The 13358-nt window shown below is 59.3% G+C and overlaps 1 protein-coding gene across 2 annotated transcripts; it reads left to right on the forward strand.

Moving 5' to 3' along the window:
* Window positions 1–519: 519 nt before the first annotated feature.
* SEMA3G (semaphorin 3G) lies at window positions 520–11870 on the forward strand. Of its 2 annotated transcripts, none has more exons than XM_057706805.1 (16): window positions 520–674; window positions 2461–2621; window positions 2733–2795; window positions 3001–3120; window positions 3393–3483; window positions 3612–3728; window positions 3964–4109; window positions 4297–4411; window positions 4502–4571; window positions 4853–4997; window positions 5293–5524; window positions 5619–5710; window positions 6354–6395; window positions 7133–7361; window positions 7674–7813; window positions 9151–11870. In XM_057706805.1, exons 1-16 carry the CDS (start codon window positions 566–568, stop codon window positions 9598–9600), a joined length of 2322 nt encoding a protein of 773 aa, XP_057562788.1. In that variant the 5' UTR covers window positions 520–565; the 3' UTR covers window positions 9601–11870. The 2 variants fall into 2 exon arrangements, with proteins under 2 accessions (XP_057562788.1, XP_057562789.1); XM_057706806.1 differs by having other exon boundaries at window positions 9154–11870.
* Window positions 11871–13358: the final 1488 nt, after the last annotated feature.

Genomic DNA, 13358 nt, shown 5'->3' on the forward strand with positions numbered 1-13358 from the left:
TTGGCTGGAATGACTCCCCCTAGGCAACTGGGGCCCTGCCAGGGGAGCTGGGGAGCCAGGCGAAGACATCAGGGGGCTGGACCATTAGTGTCAGGGACCTGGGCCCAGAATCAGTCTGGGTGGGTCTCTGTCATTTGTCACTGGAGGGGCAAGAAGCAAAAGAACCCAGCTAGGTTCCCCACCCACCTCCCCGCCTTCCAGCCCGTCAATCTCTGATCTCCCTTCAAGTCTATATCCCCCCCTTGACATTTTGCTAGAGCCTAGGGTCTTGGGTTTGTGGACGTAAACCCCCCTCAGCCCAGCTGGGAAAATGTTTTCCAAAATGGGGAGCTAGCTATTCTGACACAGAGGCATCAGCTGGGCCAGCTGAGGTGGCGGGAGAGGCTGCAGGTGGATGGCAGGGCACTTGCCCCTCCCTCCTCCTCCCCGCCTTCCTGGCCTGGGATGGGGTGGAGCCACTGCCTTATAGGCGGCAGGCCTGGCGGCAACGGAGCAAACTACAACTAGCGGCAGCGGCGGGACCCAGGGCAGCTCTGCAAGCAGCTTGGTGCCCCAGTTCCCCAGCATGGCCCCCTCAGCCTGGGCCATCTGCTGCCTCCTGGGGGGCCTCCTGCTCCGCGGGGGCAGCCCCACCCCCGGCCCCAGCGTGCCCCGCCTGCGGCTCTCCTACCAAGGTAGGGCAGTGCACACCCTGTTTGTGTGTGTGTCCCTGGGAGCCCCGGACTCTGCCGTACCCCAGCTGTGGGACCCCAGTCAGCCGCGGGCAGTCTGTTCCGCCAGCTGGAGGGATGCAGTCACTCCCAGCACAGCCCATGGGAAGGACTTTACAGTCATTCCCCGGCATGTGCTCCCAGCTGGCTGCCAGAGGCAGGAGCCTGGGAGAGAGGCAGGAGCCTGGGAGAGAGGCAGGGGGAGGGGGACAGGTCCTGGAAGACCTGGCCAGGGTGGAGGTAGGAGAGACAGAGACACTGGGGGAGAACCTGAGGGGGCTGCTGAGAAAAGGAGAGAGACCTCAGTGCAGATGGGCAGAGAGAGATGGGGAGGGGGCAGAGAGGACAGGTCTGGAGGATCTGTCTGCTCTCAGCTGGGCTCCTTGCCCAGGGCAGACAGCGGGGAAGAGGGCAGCATCCCGTCCCTCTCGTCTGCCCTGCAGTGGGTTCCCTCACCCTATCCCCCCTACAGCCCGGATCCCCCTCCTGCCTTTTGTAGCCCACTTTGCAATGCTGGTCTTTTTTCTTCCCTTCCATCCACGAGGCTCTTTGTAGCCTCCCTTCTTTGCCCATCCTGGCCCAGGAGGTTCCTCTGCAGATCTAACCTCATATGTTGTGCTGCAGCTGGCAAAGGCCTCTTCTGAATCAGATGAGACACAGGCTCTCCACAGATTCTTTTTCCTGGGGAAACCAGAGGGGTGATCACCTTCTCCCAGGAACCCCAGTCCGAGGAGGGAGACCCAGGCCTGCTCTGGAGAGTCGGAGAGGGGAGACATGGCTCCACTACAGAGAGTCCAAGGGGAGTCAGGGAGGGGTGGGGTGGAATGTGGTCCTGCCCTAATTGCTGTGGCTTTGGGATAAGTCAGGTTACAAGAAAGGTCCAAATAGGCCAATCTCCAAAGTACTGTCAGTCACAGAGGGCTTCCTGGAAGAGCCTATCAATGAGTTTGCGGATAGAGTGGGTGTTTGGGGTTAGAGAGGATGACCTTTTGAGCAGGCTTGGATACCCCGCCTTCCCAAAGGTGGCCATCACCACTTCCCATCACATCCTGCTGCCCTCCCTTGCCCACCTATCACCTCCAGCTACCTAGCTGGACCCCAAGGACCTATTTCAGGATCCCCACCTCCTGGGATCATCATCCCCAGCCAGTCAACACCCTCCCTGGGGCCTGGGTGGGCAGCGTCTATGGAAGAGAAAACCCTATTTAGCCATATCCCTGGACCATTGCCTAGAGATCCACCTGGCCATACCTGGCCTCTTCCACACCCAGGCCTTAGCCAGGTGCTCCCTCTGCTGGGAACGCCCTCCCCTGTCCATCTGCTTGTCCCACTGAATCAGCCTGGCATGGTGCTCACCACCCCGCCTTCCTCCAGGCTCTCCCAGCCCTTCGCCCAGCTTGCTGCCATAAGTTCTGCCAGTGGGGCCATCTTCCCTGGGGACTGGGTAGAGCACAGGTGGGCCAGGGGGAAGGAGATGTTAACTGAATACCAGGGAGCCACAGAGGGGAGGTAGGGGGCAGGCTACTGGGTGGGCCGGGCTGGGTGGCGGCTCAGAGCCCCCTATCCCACCCACCCCCAGGAGTCAGCTCCCAGAAGCCCTCCCGCAGGGAGGGATGGAAACAGTTTCCAGATGTGAGTGTGGGGGGTGGGGTGGGCAGTGACTGCATAGCTGGGACCCTCCACCTCCACACAGTGGCTGGAGAAGTGGGCCGAGCAGCAGGTCTTGACCCCCTCTGTCACTCCCTCCTAGACCTCCTTTCTGCCAATCGCTCTGCTGTCCTTCTGGGTCCCCGGGGCTCCCTGGACCTTCGGGCCTTCTACTTGGATGAGTACCGGGACCGCCTGTTTCTGGGAGGCCGCGATGCCATCTACTCTCTGCGGCTGGACCAGGCGTGGCTGGATCCCCGGGAGGTAAGCTGGACTGACTGGGAAGTGGCTCTGTCTGAGACCTGGGCAACGCTGGGTGGGAGGCCAGCTGGGTCAACTGAGGCTGTGAGGTCAGGGGGTCACACTGTGTTTCAGGTCTTGTGGCCACCGCAGCCAGGACAGAGGGAGGAGTGTGTTCGCAAGGGAAGAGATCCTTTGGTGAGTGATGTCAGGAGTGACTGCCCCCCACCCTGACCAACACCCAGGCCCTGACCCCCAGGAGAGCCTGGGGCTGCTCCCCAGGTGCCTGTTCTGCGGCTACTTGGAGCAGATCTTAAAGGGCCTTGATGGTCTTGAAGAATCTCCCCAACCCCGCCACCCTGCGCCACCTTAGATCCATTCCCCCACCCCCTTCTCCCCCTAGGCGGAGTGTGCCAACTTTGTGCGGGTGCTGCAGCCCCACAACCGGACCCACCTGCTGGCATGTGGCACTGGCGCCTTCCAGCCCACCTGCGCCCTCATTGCCGTTGGGCATCGTGGGGAGGTGAGCTGGGGCAGCCCCGCAAGAGACTGATAAGCAGTGACATTTCCTCCCTGCTGTCTGAACGCTCCCCATTGAGCCTGGGTCCGCACAGAGGGGTCAGAGCCTGAAAGGCGCCTTTGTGCTTGGGGAGCTGACCCTGCTGGCGAGGCCCTGAATGAAGGCGCCTTCCGCCCACCCCCACTCTCCAGCCACACGCGATGCCACTGCCCAGGTTGGGGGCTGGTGCTACTTTCCTAGGTGACACCTCTCCCTCTCTCCTTCCCTCTCCCCAGCATGTGCTCCACCTGGAGCCCCGAAGTGTGGAAAGTGGGCGGGGGAGGTGCCCACACGAGCCCAGCCGTCCCTTCGCCAGCACCTTTGTAGGTGGGTGATGCCCAGGCCAGGGTGGGCATGGCAAGGGTGGGAGCTGGCTGATGTCATTGGGAAGGAATGGGGCCTGGGTACAGGGCCTGGCCCTCCTCCGCTGACTATGCCCCCTACCCTCACCCCAGGAGGGGAGCTGTACACAGGCCTCAATGCCGACTTCCTGGGGCGTGAGGCCATGATCTTCCGGAGTGGGGGTCCCCGACCCGCCTTGCGTTCTGACTCTGACCAGAACCTCCTGCACGGTGAGCCCAGGGGTCTGCTGAGGGCAAGGCTGGCTGGGGTCTGCCTCTGGCACTGGCAGGGAGGTAGGACAGCTGAGGCTGGAGTGGGGACCAGAGGGGCGGCCCACCCCACTCTACTCCCTGGGACTCCAGCCTCCAGTGGGGTCCCTGTGCCTCTTCCCATCTTCATTGGTTCACCCCCCACCCTGTTCCTCCCCCGTGAGACCCTCACCAGCTTCACCCTGTTACCTTACAGACCCCAGGTTTGTGATGGCCACCCGGATCCCTGACAACTCTGACCAGGACGATGACAAAGTGTACTTCTTCTTCTCGGAGACCATCCCCGCACCTGATGGAGGCCCGGGCCGTGTCACCGTCAGCCGTGTGGGCCGCGTCTGCGTGGTGAGAGCTGTGGAAGGAACAGTGAGGTTCAAATCCCAGCCATATGTGCCTCCCCAGACCTGTCCCAAACTGCAGCAGTAGGCAAACTGAGGCAAGGATGTGTAGTCCCCACCAAAGGTGAAGGGTGGAGGAGCAGGAGGAGGGGCCTGTCCTTGGGACCCAAGGCTGACTGGCCCCCACTCCCCAGAATGACGCGGGCGGCCAGCGGGTGCTGGTGAGCAAATGGAGCACCTTCCTCAAGGCCAGGCTGCTCTGCTCCGTGCCTGGCCCTGGTGGTGCTGAGACCCACTTCGACCAGCTGGGTGAGCGCATGGCCAGGGCGGGTTGGGTGAGGGCTGGGGAGGGCTCAGAGCCAGAGTGGGGGGCATTGGCCATGGCCTTCTGTCTCCCAGAGGACGTGTTCCTGCTGTGGCCCAACACAGGGAAGAGCCTGGAGGTGTACGCTCTGTTCAGCATGGTCAGGTGGGCACACAGCCTTCCCTCACCCCCACCCCCGGCCCCATCTCTGCACCCCAGCCTCCTCTGTTGAAGCCCTGCCTTCATGTCCCAGCCTCGCCATGGGTCCCCGTCTCTGTCCCTGACTCGGAGACTCCGTGGCTGTATTCTCTGCCTGGGTGTCCTTGTTTTCTGGTCTCTGCTGACTGCAGGCGCCATCATCCTCTGTCCTACCTATGGAACCAGGCTGCCCCCTTCCCGCCTCTGACAGCCTCCCTGGCCTGACTGTTCCTGTCCGCCCTCGGCAGTGCTGTGTTCCAGGGCTATGCCGTCTGCGTGTACCACATGGCTGATATCTGGGAGGTCTTCAAGGGGCCCTTTGCCCACCAAGATGGTCCCCAGCACCAGTGGGGGCCCTATGGGGGCAAGGTGCCCTTTCCCCGTCCTGGCATGGTGAGTATCTGCCTGGGGCCAGGGCTGAGAAGAGGGCTAAGTAGATGTCAGGAGGGGCTCCGCCTGGGGACAGGCTTGTGTCTGCGTGCAGGCCCAGGGCAGCCATTGAGCTGGGGCTCCAGAGCGGCTGGGCTGGGTGGGGTGAGGAGGGGAGCAGTCTCTCCTCCAGCATGAAGGGTCCACAAGCAGTTCCTCTGAGGCTGGCGTGCCCAGCCAGCGGGGCCTGGAAACAGACTGGGGCTGGGAACGTGACATCCCAGGAAGCTTCAGGCACTTTCTGTGCCGCGGCCCACAGTGTCCCAGCAAGATGACCGCACAGCCGGGACGACCCTTCGGCAGCACCAGGGACTACCCGGATGAGGTGCTGCAGTTTGCCCGAGCCCACCCACTCATGTTCCAGCCTGTGCGTCCTCAGAGGGGCCGCCCCGTCCTCGTCAAAACCCACCTGGCCCAGCAGTTGCATCAGATCGTGGTGGACCGCGTGGAGGCCGAGGATGGGACCTACGACGTCATCTTCCTGGGGACTGGTGTGTAGGCTGAGTGGTGTGGCCAGGCAGGGGAGGTGTGCAGGGACCCAGGCTGCCCCTTCCTCTGCCACTGACCCCTCCTCCCCTGCCCCAGACTCAGGCTCCGTGCTCAAGGTCATTGCCCTTCAGGGGGCGGGCTCTGCTGAGCCTGAGGAGGTGGTTCTGGAGGAGCTCCAGGTGTTTAAGGTGAGTGGGGGGAACTGATGGGAAGGGTCCCCTCAAGCCCCATCCCTGTGTCTAGGCCTGGCTACGAGGAAGCAGGAGCAAAGTGCAGGAGGGAGATGGGCCTGTCTTTACTGACAGTGCGGAGTGAACGTGATGCCACTCACTATTGCAGAGGTCTTGCCGATGCTTCTAAATGACTGCGGGGCCTGGAGACGCAGTCTGTGAGTTGAGAATTGCGGGGCCCAGTGAGGGATGGCCAAGGTGATCACCCCTTGACAAAGCCCTGCCAGGATCAAGTTTCAGTGAGGGGTGGTTGACACCCCAAGTCCCCAAAGGGTTCTGTCGACCCCCCTATAGAGTCAGGCAGGGGATCATCTGTGTTTGGGGAACTGTTGTGCTTCTACACATGGGATGGGTGATTTGGGAGAGCTGCCTCATTGCTGGGGAACAGGGCTGTGGGAAGAAACACCAGAGCTTTGTGCTTTTAGCCAAGGCCTGGAGGCCAGCCAGGGAGAGGGGACCTTTCTAACAGCGTTGACGTGTAGGAGAGACTGTCGGCCTTAGTTGCCAGGGAGTGCACTGACCGGGGAGAAAGATGGCTTCCACTCAGAAGCTGGAAGCAGCTGAAAGCAGGGATGAAGGGGAGGTCTTGCTTCTTCCCCAGGTGCCAACACCCGTCACTGAGATGGAGATCTCCGTCAAAAGGGTAAGAGTGGCTGCCATGGCTCCCCACTCCTCCTTCCCCTCCACCCGTCTCCTGACATTTCCCCGCGCACTGACATTGTCTGATGGAAAGCCGACTCACAGCAGGCCCTGGGGCTGCCTGATTAGGCCTTGCAATGAGGGTTGAGCGTTCAGCTGGGAGCTGAGATTCCCACACATGAGACCAGTAGGCAGTGGGGGGCCCCAAGTAAGTGAGCATGTGTTCAGATAAGGGGAGATCCACAAAGGCCAACTCCGCAGGGGAAACAAAAACCTGCTAGAAAACAAGATCCAGATTTTAAACCAAACAGATTTTAGAGGTCTGCTGTGTGTCCTTTTGCAAGTGGCACAATCTCCCCAAGTTCACATGCCCCAGTTCATCTTTGGGTAAATCTCGACTTTTGTGCTGGGATTGCTCAAAGCAGAGTTCACCTGTAAAGTCAGAGGCAGAACAGGGTAAAAGCCCTTGGGGTGGAGGGCAGAGGCCCGCCGCCGGGAGGGTCTGGAGAAGTCCCTGAGAGAGAAGGTCCCAGGTGTGCCCCCGCCCCTCCGCACCCGAGCAGGATGATCTCATGTAGGTCAGGTGAGCGAGAAACGGTTCCTGTTCTGGGAGTGCACCCAAGAGGTTCTGGAAGACTGTTGCAAATGTCAGGGGTCTCAGGGAAGCCAGAGGGGCTGAGAGCCTAGCTGCTTCTAGGCAGAGCACAGGCTCACCTCAGGCGCTGCTTGCGTCCCTCCCAGCAAATGCTGTACGTGGGCTCGAGGCTGGGTGTGGCCCGGCTGCAGCTGCACCAGTGTGAGACCTATGGCAGCGCCTGTGCAGAGTGCTGCCTGGCCCGGGACCCGTACTGTGCCTGGGATGGTGCCTCCTGCACCCGCTACCGGCCCGGCACCAGCAAGCGCCGGTTTCGCCGGCAGGACATCCGCCATGGCAACCCTGCCCTGCAGTGCGTGGGCCAGAGCCAGGAAGGTGAGTGGTGGTGGGCACGGGGGCACCAGCTGGGCCCTCACAGGGCCCCTGCTCTCTCCTGTGGCCTGGGCTCGACCCCTGTGAAGCGTGGCCTCAGGCTGGTCCTGTAGTAACAAGTAGTCCTCAGTTTCCCTACGTGTGCAGCTCCTGTCAGCATATGGGTTAGGGTCTCCGGGCAGAGTGTGTGGCTTAGCGGTCAGTAGATACCTAGGTCCTTGTCACATTCATAGGGGCTTCTGGACTGTGGGAGTCAGTTGGTGGTCCCAGGGGTCCTAAAGTTCCTGAGCTGAGCCCACCTCCACATCCTTCCAGAGGAGACTGCAGGACTCGTGGTGACCACCACAGTCTACGGCACAGAGCACAACAGCACCTTCCTGGAGTGCCTGCCTAAGTCCCCCCAGGCCACCGTGCGCTGGTTCTTACAGAGGCCAGGGGATGAGAGGCCCGAACAGGTGAGCGAGGACCCCAGCTCCAGCCTGCATGTGTCCCGAGGTCATACCCCTCTGTGAACTTTGGGGGGAACCTGCCAAGATCAACTTAAGAAAAGTATGTGTTAAAGCCCCTGGGGGGCCTAGAAGGAAATGCCCCTGTTCCTGCCATCTGGGAATACCCAGGCCAGGTGTGGGGGAACTTCTCCAGTGACAGGGAGCCCACAGATTCCTGGGCACTGAGCTGGGCTCTGTCTGAGAAGGAGGTAGCAGAGATGGAAGAGAGGGAAGGGGTCTGGGCTGGTTAGGAAGCCCCCATGCTTACACATATGGCTCATCTTTGAAGGGGTCTCTTCCCCAGGGGTTCTTGGTCTTCCTCTGCCCTAGGCCTGGGCCCCTGACCACTGGCCCTTGCGCACGCGCGCACACACACACACACACACACACACACACACACACACACAGAGGCACTGCCTGGCCCCACACTTCCTCCTTGGAGTCCAGCTGTCTGCCTGGGCCTTCTCCTCCCCCATCTAGAAAGGTCTGTCAACCCCAGAGATGGCTTCAGTCTGGGGCCTGAGGCTGGGTGTGGGTGGGGGCAGGATGAAGAACCATTCTCAAGCCGCTGCTCCCACGGGTAGGGAAGGGGAGGGAGTGGGTTGATTTACAGGAGAGGTTCTCCTTCCAGCTTGAGAACTGGGGGAGGCCAGCCTTGGGCCAGCTGTTGGGCTGGGCACTGAGAATTCTCCCCCAGGGGTGCAGGGGCAGGGGGGCAATGAGATGGAGTTACACAACACTCACCACCCAAGCAGTGCAGCCTCAACGTACACGTGTGAACTAAAGCCCAGAGAGGGTCCAGGCTGGAGATGTGGCTGGATCGGAACCCGTGCTCTACCTCCTACACTGTGATGGGGCTGTGGGCCCTGCACTGTTGGGGGAGTGAACTATGCAGACCAAGATGGGGAGGAGTGTGTGTGTGTGTGTGTGTGTGTGTGTAGAGTGGAGGGGAGTTCTAGTCCTGGGGCTGGGGGTTTAGCCCTCCTGAGTACAAGCCCATAAATACCCTTCAACCCTCTCTGTTCCCTGGGAGTGTGCGCTAGGGCTCCCCAAGGCCAAGATAGGGGATGCAGAGCTCTGACTCGGGAGAAACCAGTCAGTCAAATCTTTGAGAGGCCCCTTTCCTGGGTTATGGGAAGGTGAGTCCCTGCCTGCAATTAGCTCACAGTTGAGGAGGCTGAGCCTGCCAAGCTGCGGGGAAGGGGAGAACGAGCCCTGAGATGGCAAATTTGGAAAAGCAGGGGGCAGAAAATTGACGGTGCAGGCCCTGCTCCAGGCGCCCTCACGCCCTCTCACACCCTCAGCAGGTGAAGACAGATGAGCGCATCCTGCAAACAGAACAGGGGCTGCTGTTCCGCAGGCTCAACCGCCTGGATGCGGGCACCTACACCTGCATGACGCTGGAGCACGGCTTCTCCCAGGTGGTGGTCCGCCTGGCTCTGGAGGTGATCGTGGCTGCACAGCTCGACATTCTGTTCTCCCGGGAGCCAAGGCCAGAGGAGCCTGCAGCCCGAGGAGGCCCAGCCTCCACCCCCTCCAAGGCCTGGTATAAGGACATCCTGCAGCTTATCGGCTTTGCCAACCTGCCCCGGGTGGATGAGTACTGTGAGCGTGTGTGGTGCCCTTCCCGCAGCCCAAGGCGCGGCAAACAGGCCAAGGGCAAGAGCTGGGTGGGGCTGGAACTAGGCAAGAAGGTGAAGAGCCGAGTGCAGGCTGAGCGCAATCGGACACCCCGGGAGGTGGAGGCCACATAGAAGAGGGGGGAGGAGGGGGTGGTTGGGATGGGCTGGGTGGCCAGCAGCAGCCCCCAGCATCTCCCACCCACCCAGCTAGGGTAGAGGGAGCCATCGTGCCTGATTGCCTCTTAGAGATGGGAATCTCTGCCCCTAGACCCCCACCAGGCCGCCCACAGGATAGGCTGGGGCCTGCTGGAGGGCCCTGTGACCTAAACCTGTTCCCTGCCCCCTCTGTGCTCTCAGTCCCAGGCTGGAGCCAGCACCCTCTGGCTGCTGGCAAGCCCAGCAGGCCTACTATTTGTTCTCGAACAGGCCCCCAGAGTACATTTCCGCTTGTGCCCGGTGGCAAAAGGGCTGGGTGGTTCTTACCCAGCCTGCAGAACAATGGCCATTCTGAGTGACCCTTAAAGTGGGTGTATGGGTGCGGCTGAGGAGGTGTCTGGGCAGGGGGCCCTCCGGCAGCCGAGGAGGGTGGAAGCTGCCTCTAAGCTAGCACCCGCTAAGAAGACCTACCCTGACTGAGGTGGGAAGCAAAGTTGAGGCGCTAAGAAGGTGGAACAGCAAGACCCCCCTCACACTTGGTGCCCTGATATCTTGGTGGTTCCCTGCCACTGCCCACCCCCTCTTCTCCAGCTCAGAATCACAGAAGCATACACTGTTAGAGCTCCCTGGGACCTGGGGACGGTCTGGACCTCCCAGCCTGACTTCCCTTCCCCAGGTCCTGGAGCTGCCAGGCCAGGTTTCCTGGGATCCTCACACCTCCTGATGGGATTGTCCCTCCCCACCATCAGGGTCTCCACGTTGATGAGCAGGGAGGGGGTGAATTCTAGGAGAATGTTATCCCCCATCTCTGTGGATTAGAGACAGGGAGAGGGGAGCTGGGGATATGTGGGGGTGGTTGGAGGAGTGGGCTATCTTTCCCAGGCAATGCAAGCTTGCCCTCAGCCTGGGAGGGTGGGAATGTGGCAGCTCTGTGAGCAAGCTGCAGCTGGTGGTCAGGACAAGGGGCAGGGCTTTGCCTGGGGGGCCACAGAGGATCGAGGCTTCTTTTGAGATGGGGAGAGGGTGGGGGACCCTAGGACCGCCTATGGGATCCAAGGGCAGGCATTCTCAAGGAGAATCAATAGCCCAGGAGCCAGATGTTTCCCACCCTGGGATCTTTGGTTTCTGCTAAATAAGGGTTTGTCATGGATGGTTCATTTATGAAGCCTTTTTTTCTTTTAAGGGAAAAAAATGTAGAGGGGAAGCTGCTAAGTCCTACTGGTTCTTGTGGGTGCTGTTGGCTCAGGTGGCCAGGACACATTCTGTCTGGGTGTGTAGGGAGGTGTTTTTGCCATCAGCAGTAATGTGTTTCTTGGGCTGGGGAGCATGGAGGGGGAGGAGGAGGAGGACTAAATGAAAAGTTGTTCCCAGTCTGCAAATGAACAAGTCAGTGACGCACAAAACTGGCAGGAGGGAGACAAGAGCATCAGGTCCGACATTCCCTCCATTAAAAACCAAGATGAAGGAAGAAAGGAAAAACAGATAAAAAGCAAGACAGGGCTTCCTGCTCCATTGAACGCAAACCCAGACTACGTCTGCCTTGGGTTTTATCCAAGCCACCCCCCCACTCCCTCCCCTCATCTCCAGGCCCCCACCACCTCTAGAGAACTGGGATCCAAAATAGGTCCCTCTTCCCCTCTTTGCACAGTGAGTGAACCAGAAGCACTGAGGTTAACCTGACAGCACTTTGGGAAGCCTCTGACCTGGGTAGTTAGTGGCTGAGATATCAGCAGGTAGAAGCAGAGGAGGAGGACTGTGGGGAGTGGGGCTGGAGAAGAGATAGGAGGAGGAGATAGAGGCCATGGAAGAGGGTGGGGCGAGAGTGCAGAGCCCAAGGAATGGGTGTCAGAGCTGCAGGCATGTCTGCCCCTCTACCCCAGGCTCTGCATTGGCTGCTAGGCTGGGTCCGCTGGGGAAGCTACTCTTAGAAAATGGAGGGAGAAGGAGTTAAAAATCCTAAACAAGGAACACCTGCACTTGGAAAATTATGGACTGCTTCGACTGATCCCTACCCCCGCACCCCCCATGGTACCGTGTGTCATTCACTCCTGGAAATGCTCCTATGTGTGAATTCTATTTTTGTATTCATATGTTGAGGTGGACCTTGTGGTTTCTCTGTCTTCAAAGCACATTTCTCATCATTTACTATTGTTCTTTTTATCGTCACCGCCCCGAGCGCTGGTGAGGATAGCACGGGGGTTCTCCGCACAACCTGCAAGGAAAGGGATGAAGTTAATATTTATATCACATAATTATATCATTATTGTATCTGTGTATTTCTGTACTAAATTGACTGATGCCATTTTTGTGAGCTGGAAATGAGGGGCCTTCCCTGTCCATTCCAGGAGGGAGAAACCACCCTGGGTGGTATTTCCTAGAAGGGAAGGAGATGGGTATCAGAGGAAGGAAGGAGTCACAGGGCTTTGCCTATGAAGCTGAGATTGCTTATTAAATTAGGAAAATCCTGTCCCGCGGGCTTCTAAGACTTCTTGGAACTTCAGGAAGATCTTGAGCCAGGAAAAAAAAAGCGCTGGCAAAGGGCAGATGGGCACGTAGGCAGCCCTGCTCCTTTTTCACAATAACACTTGACTTTGTGACAGCAACACTTGGCCTGGAGCCTGTCTTCATCAGCCACATACCAACATTTATTAAGGCCACTGTGCTTTTGCCTGGGGGGCCAAGCTGTGCTCTGGGAGCTGCAGCTTTGGGAGATGAGGGGGAGCCCCAGAGTCTGCCCTGATGGGCAGGCTGCAGGAGGCGCCTCTCCCCCAGCCCCATTCCCCCAGTGATGTCAGGCTCCTGCCCAAAGAGCAGATTCCACTGGTGCTGGAGGGAGATGGGAAAAGGCAGGGGTGCTTTAAAGATGGGAGGGACATCACCCCGCCTCACCAGAGACTAGCCTCTTGCTTGGATGAGCCCCTCAGTCTGTGCTATAGACTAGGGGGCTTAAGAGTAATCAGTCGTCAGTCCCATCTTGCAGCCCAGGCTCTGGAGCAGGACCCCTGCTTTTGCCCCCTGGGCCCTGCACAAGCACCCAGGCCTCATGGAAAGTGAGACCCCGTTGCCCCGCCCCAGGCCCTCACCACCCATCTGAGAAGCATCATCAGAGCACCATTTGATGTAGAGTGCTGGGCTGGGAGGGTGTGTGAATGAGACCCCACAGCCCCTTTCTCCCCCGGGGTGCACGGTGTCTCTGCTCCCACATCACCACCACCGAGGCCCTGAAGAGCCCTTGAGCCTAGACTTCCCCAGCCCTTCATCCCCCCCACCCCCAACAAGAGCCCTATTTCCTGCCTCAGGGATTTCACTCTATCTTCCTCTCCCAGCTTTTTCCTCTAAGTCTCATACTTCCCCTGGTCTTTGGGCCTGTTTTATGATTTCCCAAACAGGTTTGGAGCTGGAAAGGGGCTTTGAGAAAGGGGCTAGTCAATTGTTGTCCAAAATGGTGTCCTCTGGAATAACTGTCTCATGAGATCATTGACAATGGTCAAACAAACACGGGATTTCTGCCCCCTTAGCCCCCACAGAGCTGTGTACCGCCTGCTTGCTTGCCCTGTGAAATCCCTGAAGAGCCCACGATGACCTCTCATTAATTGGCATGCCTACGATGTGCTATATGATCTTCTAAAACGTGTGGTCCCCTGTCCCTTTTTTTTCCCATGGAGCAGTTATCATCTCATGTATCTAATGTTTTGAAGAGTATATTGTGGGAAAATGCTGATTAGATTAACCCC

This window comes from Hippopotamus amphibius, chromosome 13, assembly GCF_030028045.1.
Source record: "Hippopotamus amphibius kiboko isolate mHipAmp2 chromosome 13, mHipAmp2.hap2, whole genome shotgun sequence".
Taxonomy (NCBI): Eukaryota; Metazoa; Chordata; class Mammalia; order Artiodactyla; family Hippopotamidae; genus Hippopotamus; species Hippopotamus amphibius.

Bases quoted from the DNA above. Each gene is read 5' to 3' on its own strand.
- SEMA3G (XM_057706805.1), top strand. From the start codon at position 566: ATGGCCCCCTCAGCCTGGGCCATCTGCTGCCTCCTGGGGGGCCTCCTG. The intron at 4,412-4,501 runs GTGAGCGCATGG...TCTGTCTCCCAG, and splicing joins GACCCACTTCGACCAGCTGG to AGGACGTGTTCCTGCTGTGG. The intron at 5,525-5,618 runs GTGTGTAGGCTG...CCCCTGCCCCAG, and splicing joins CGTCATCTTCCTGGGGACTG to ACTCAGGCTCCGTGCTCAAG.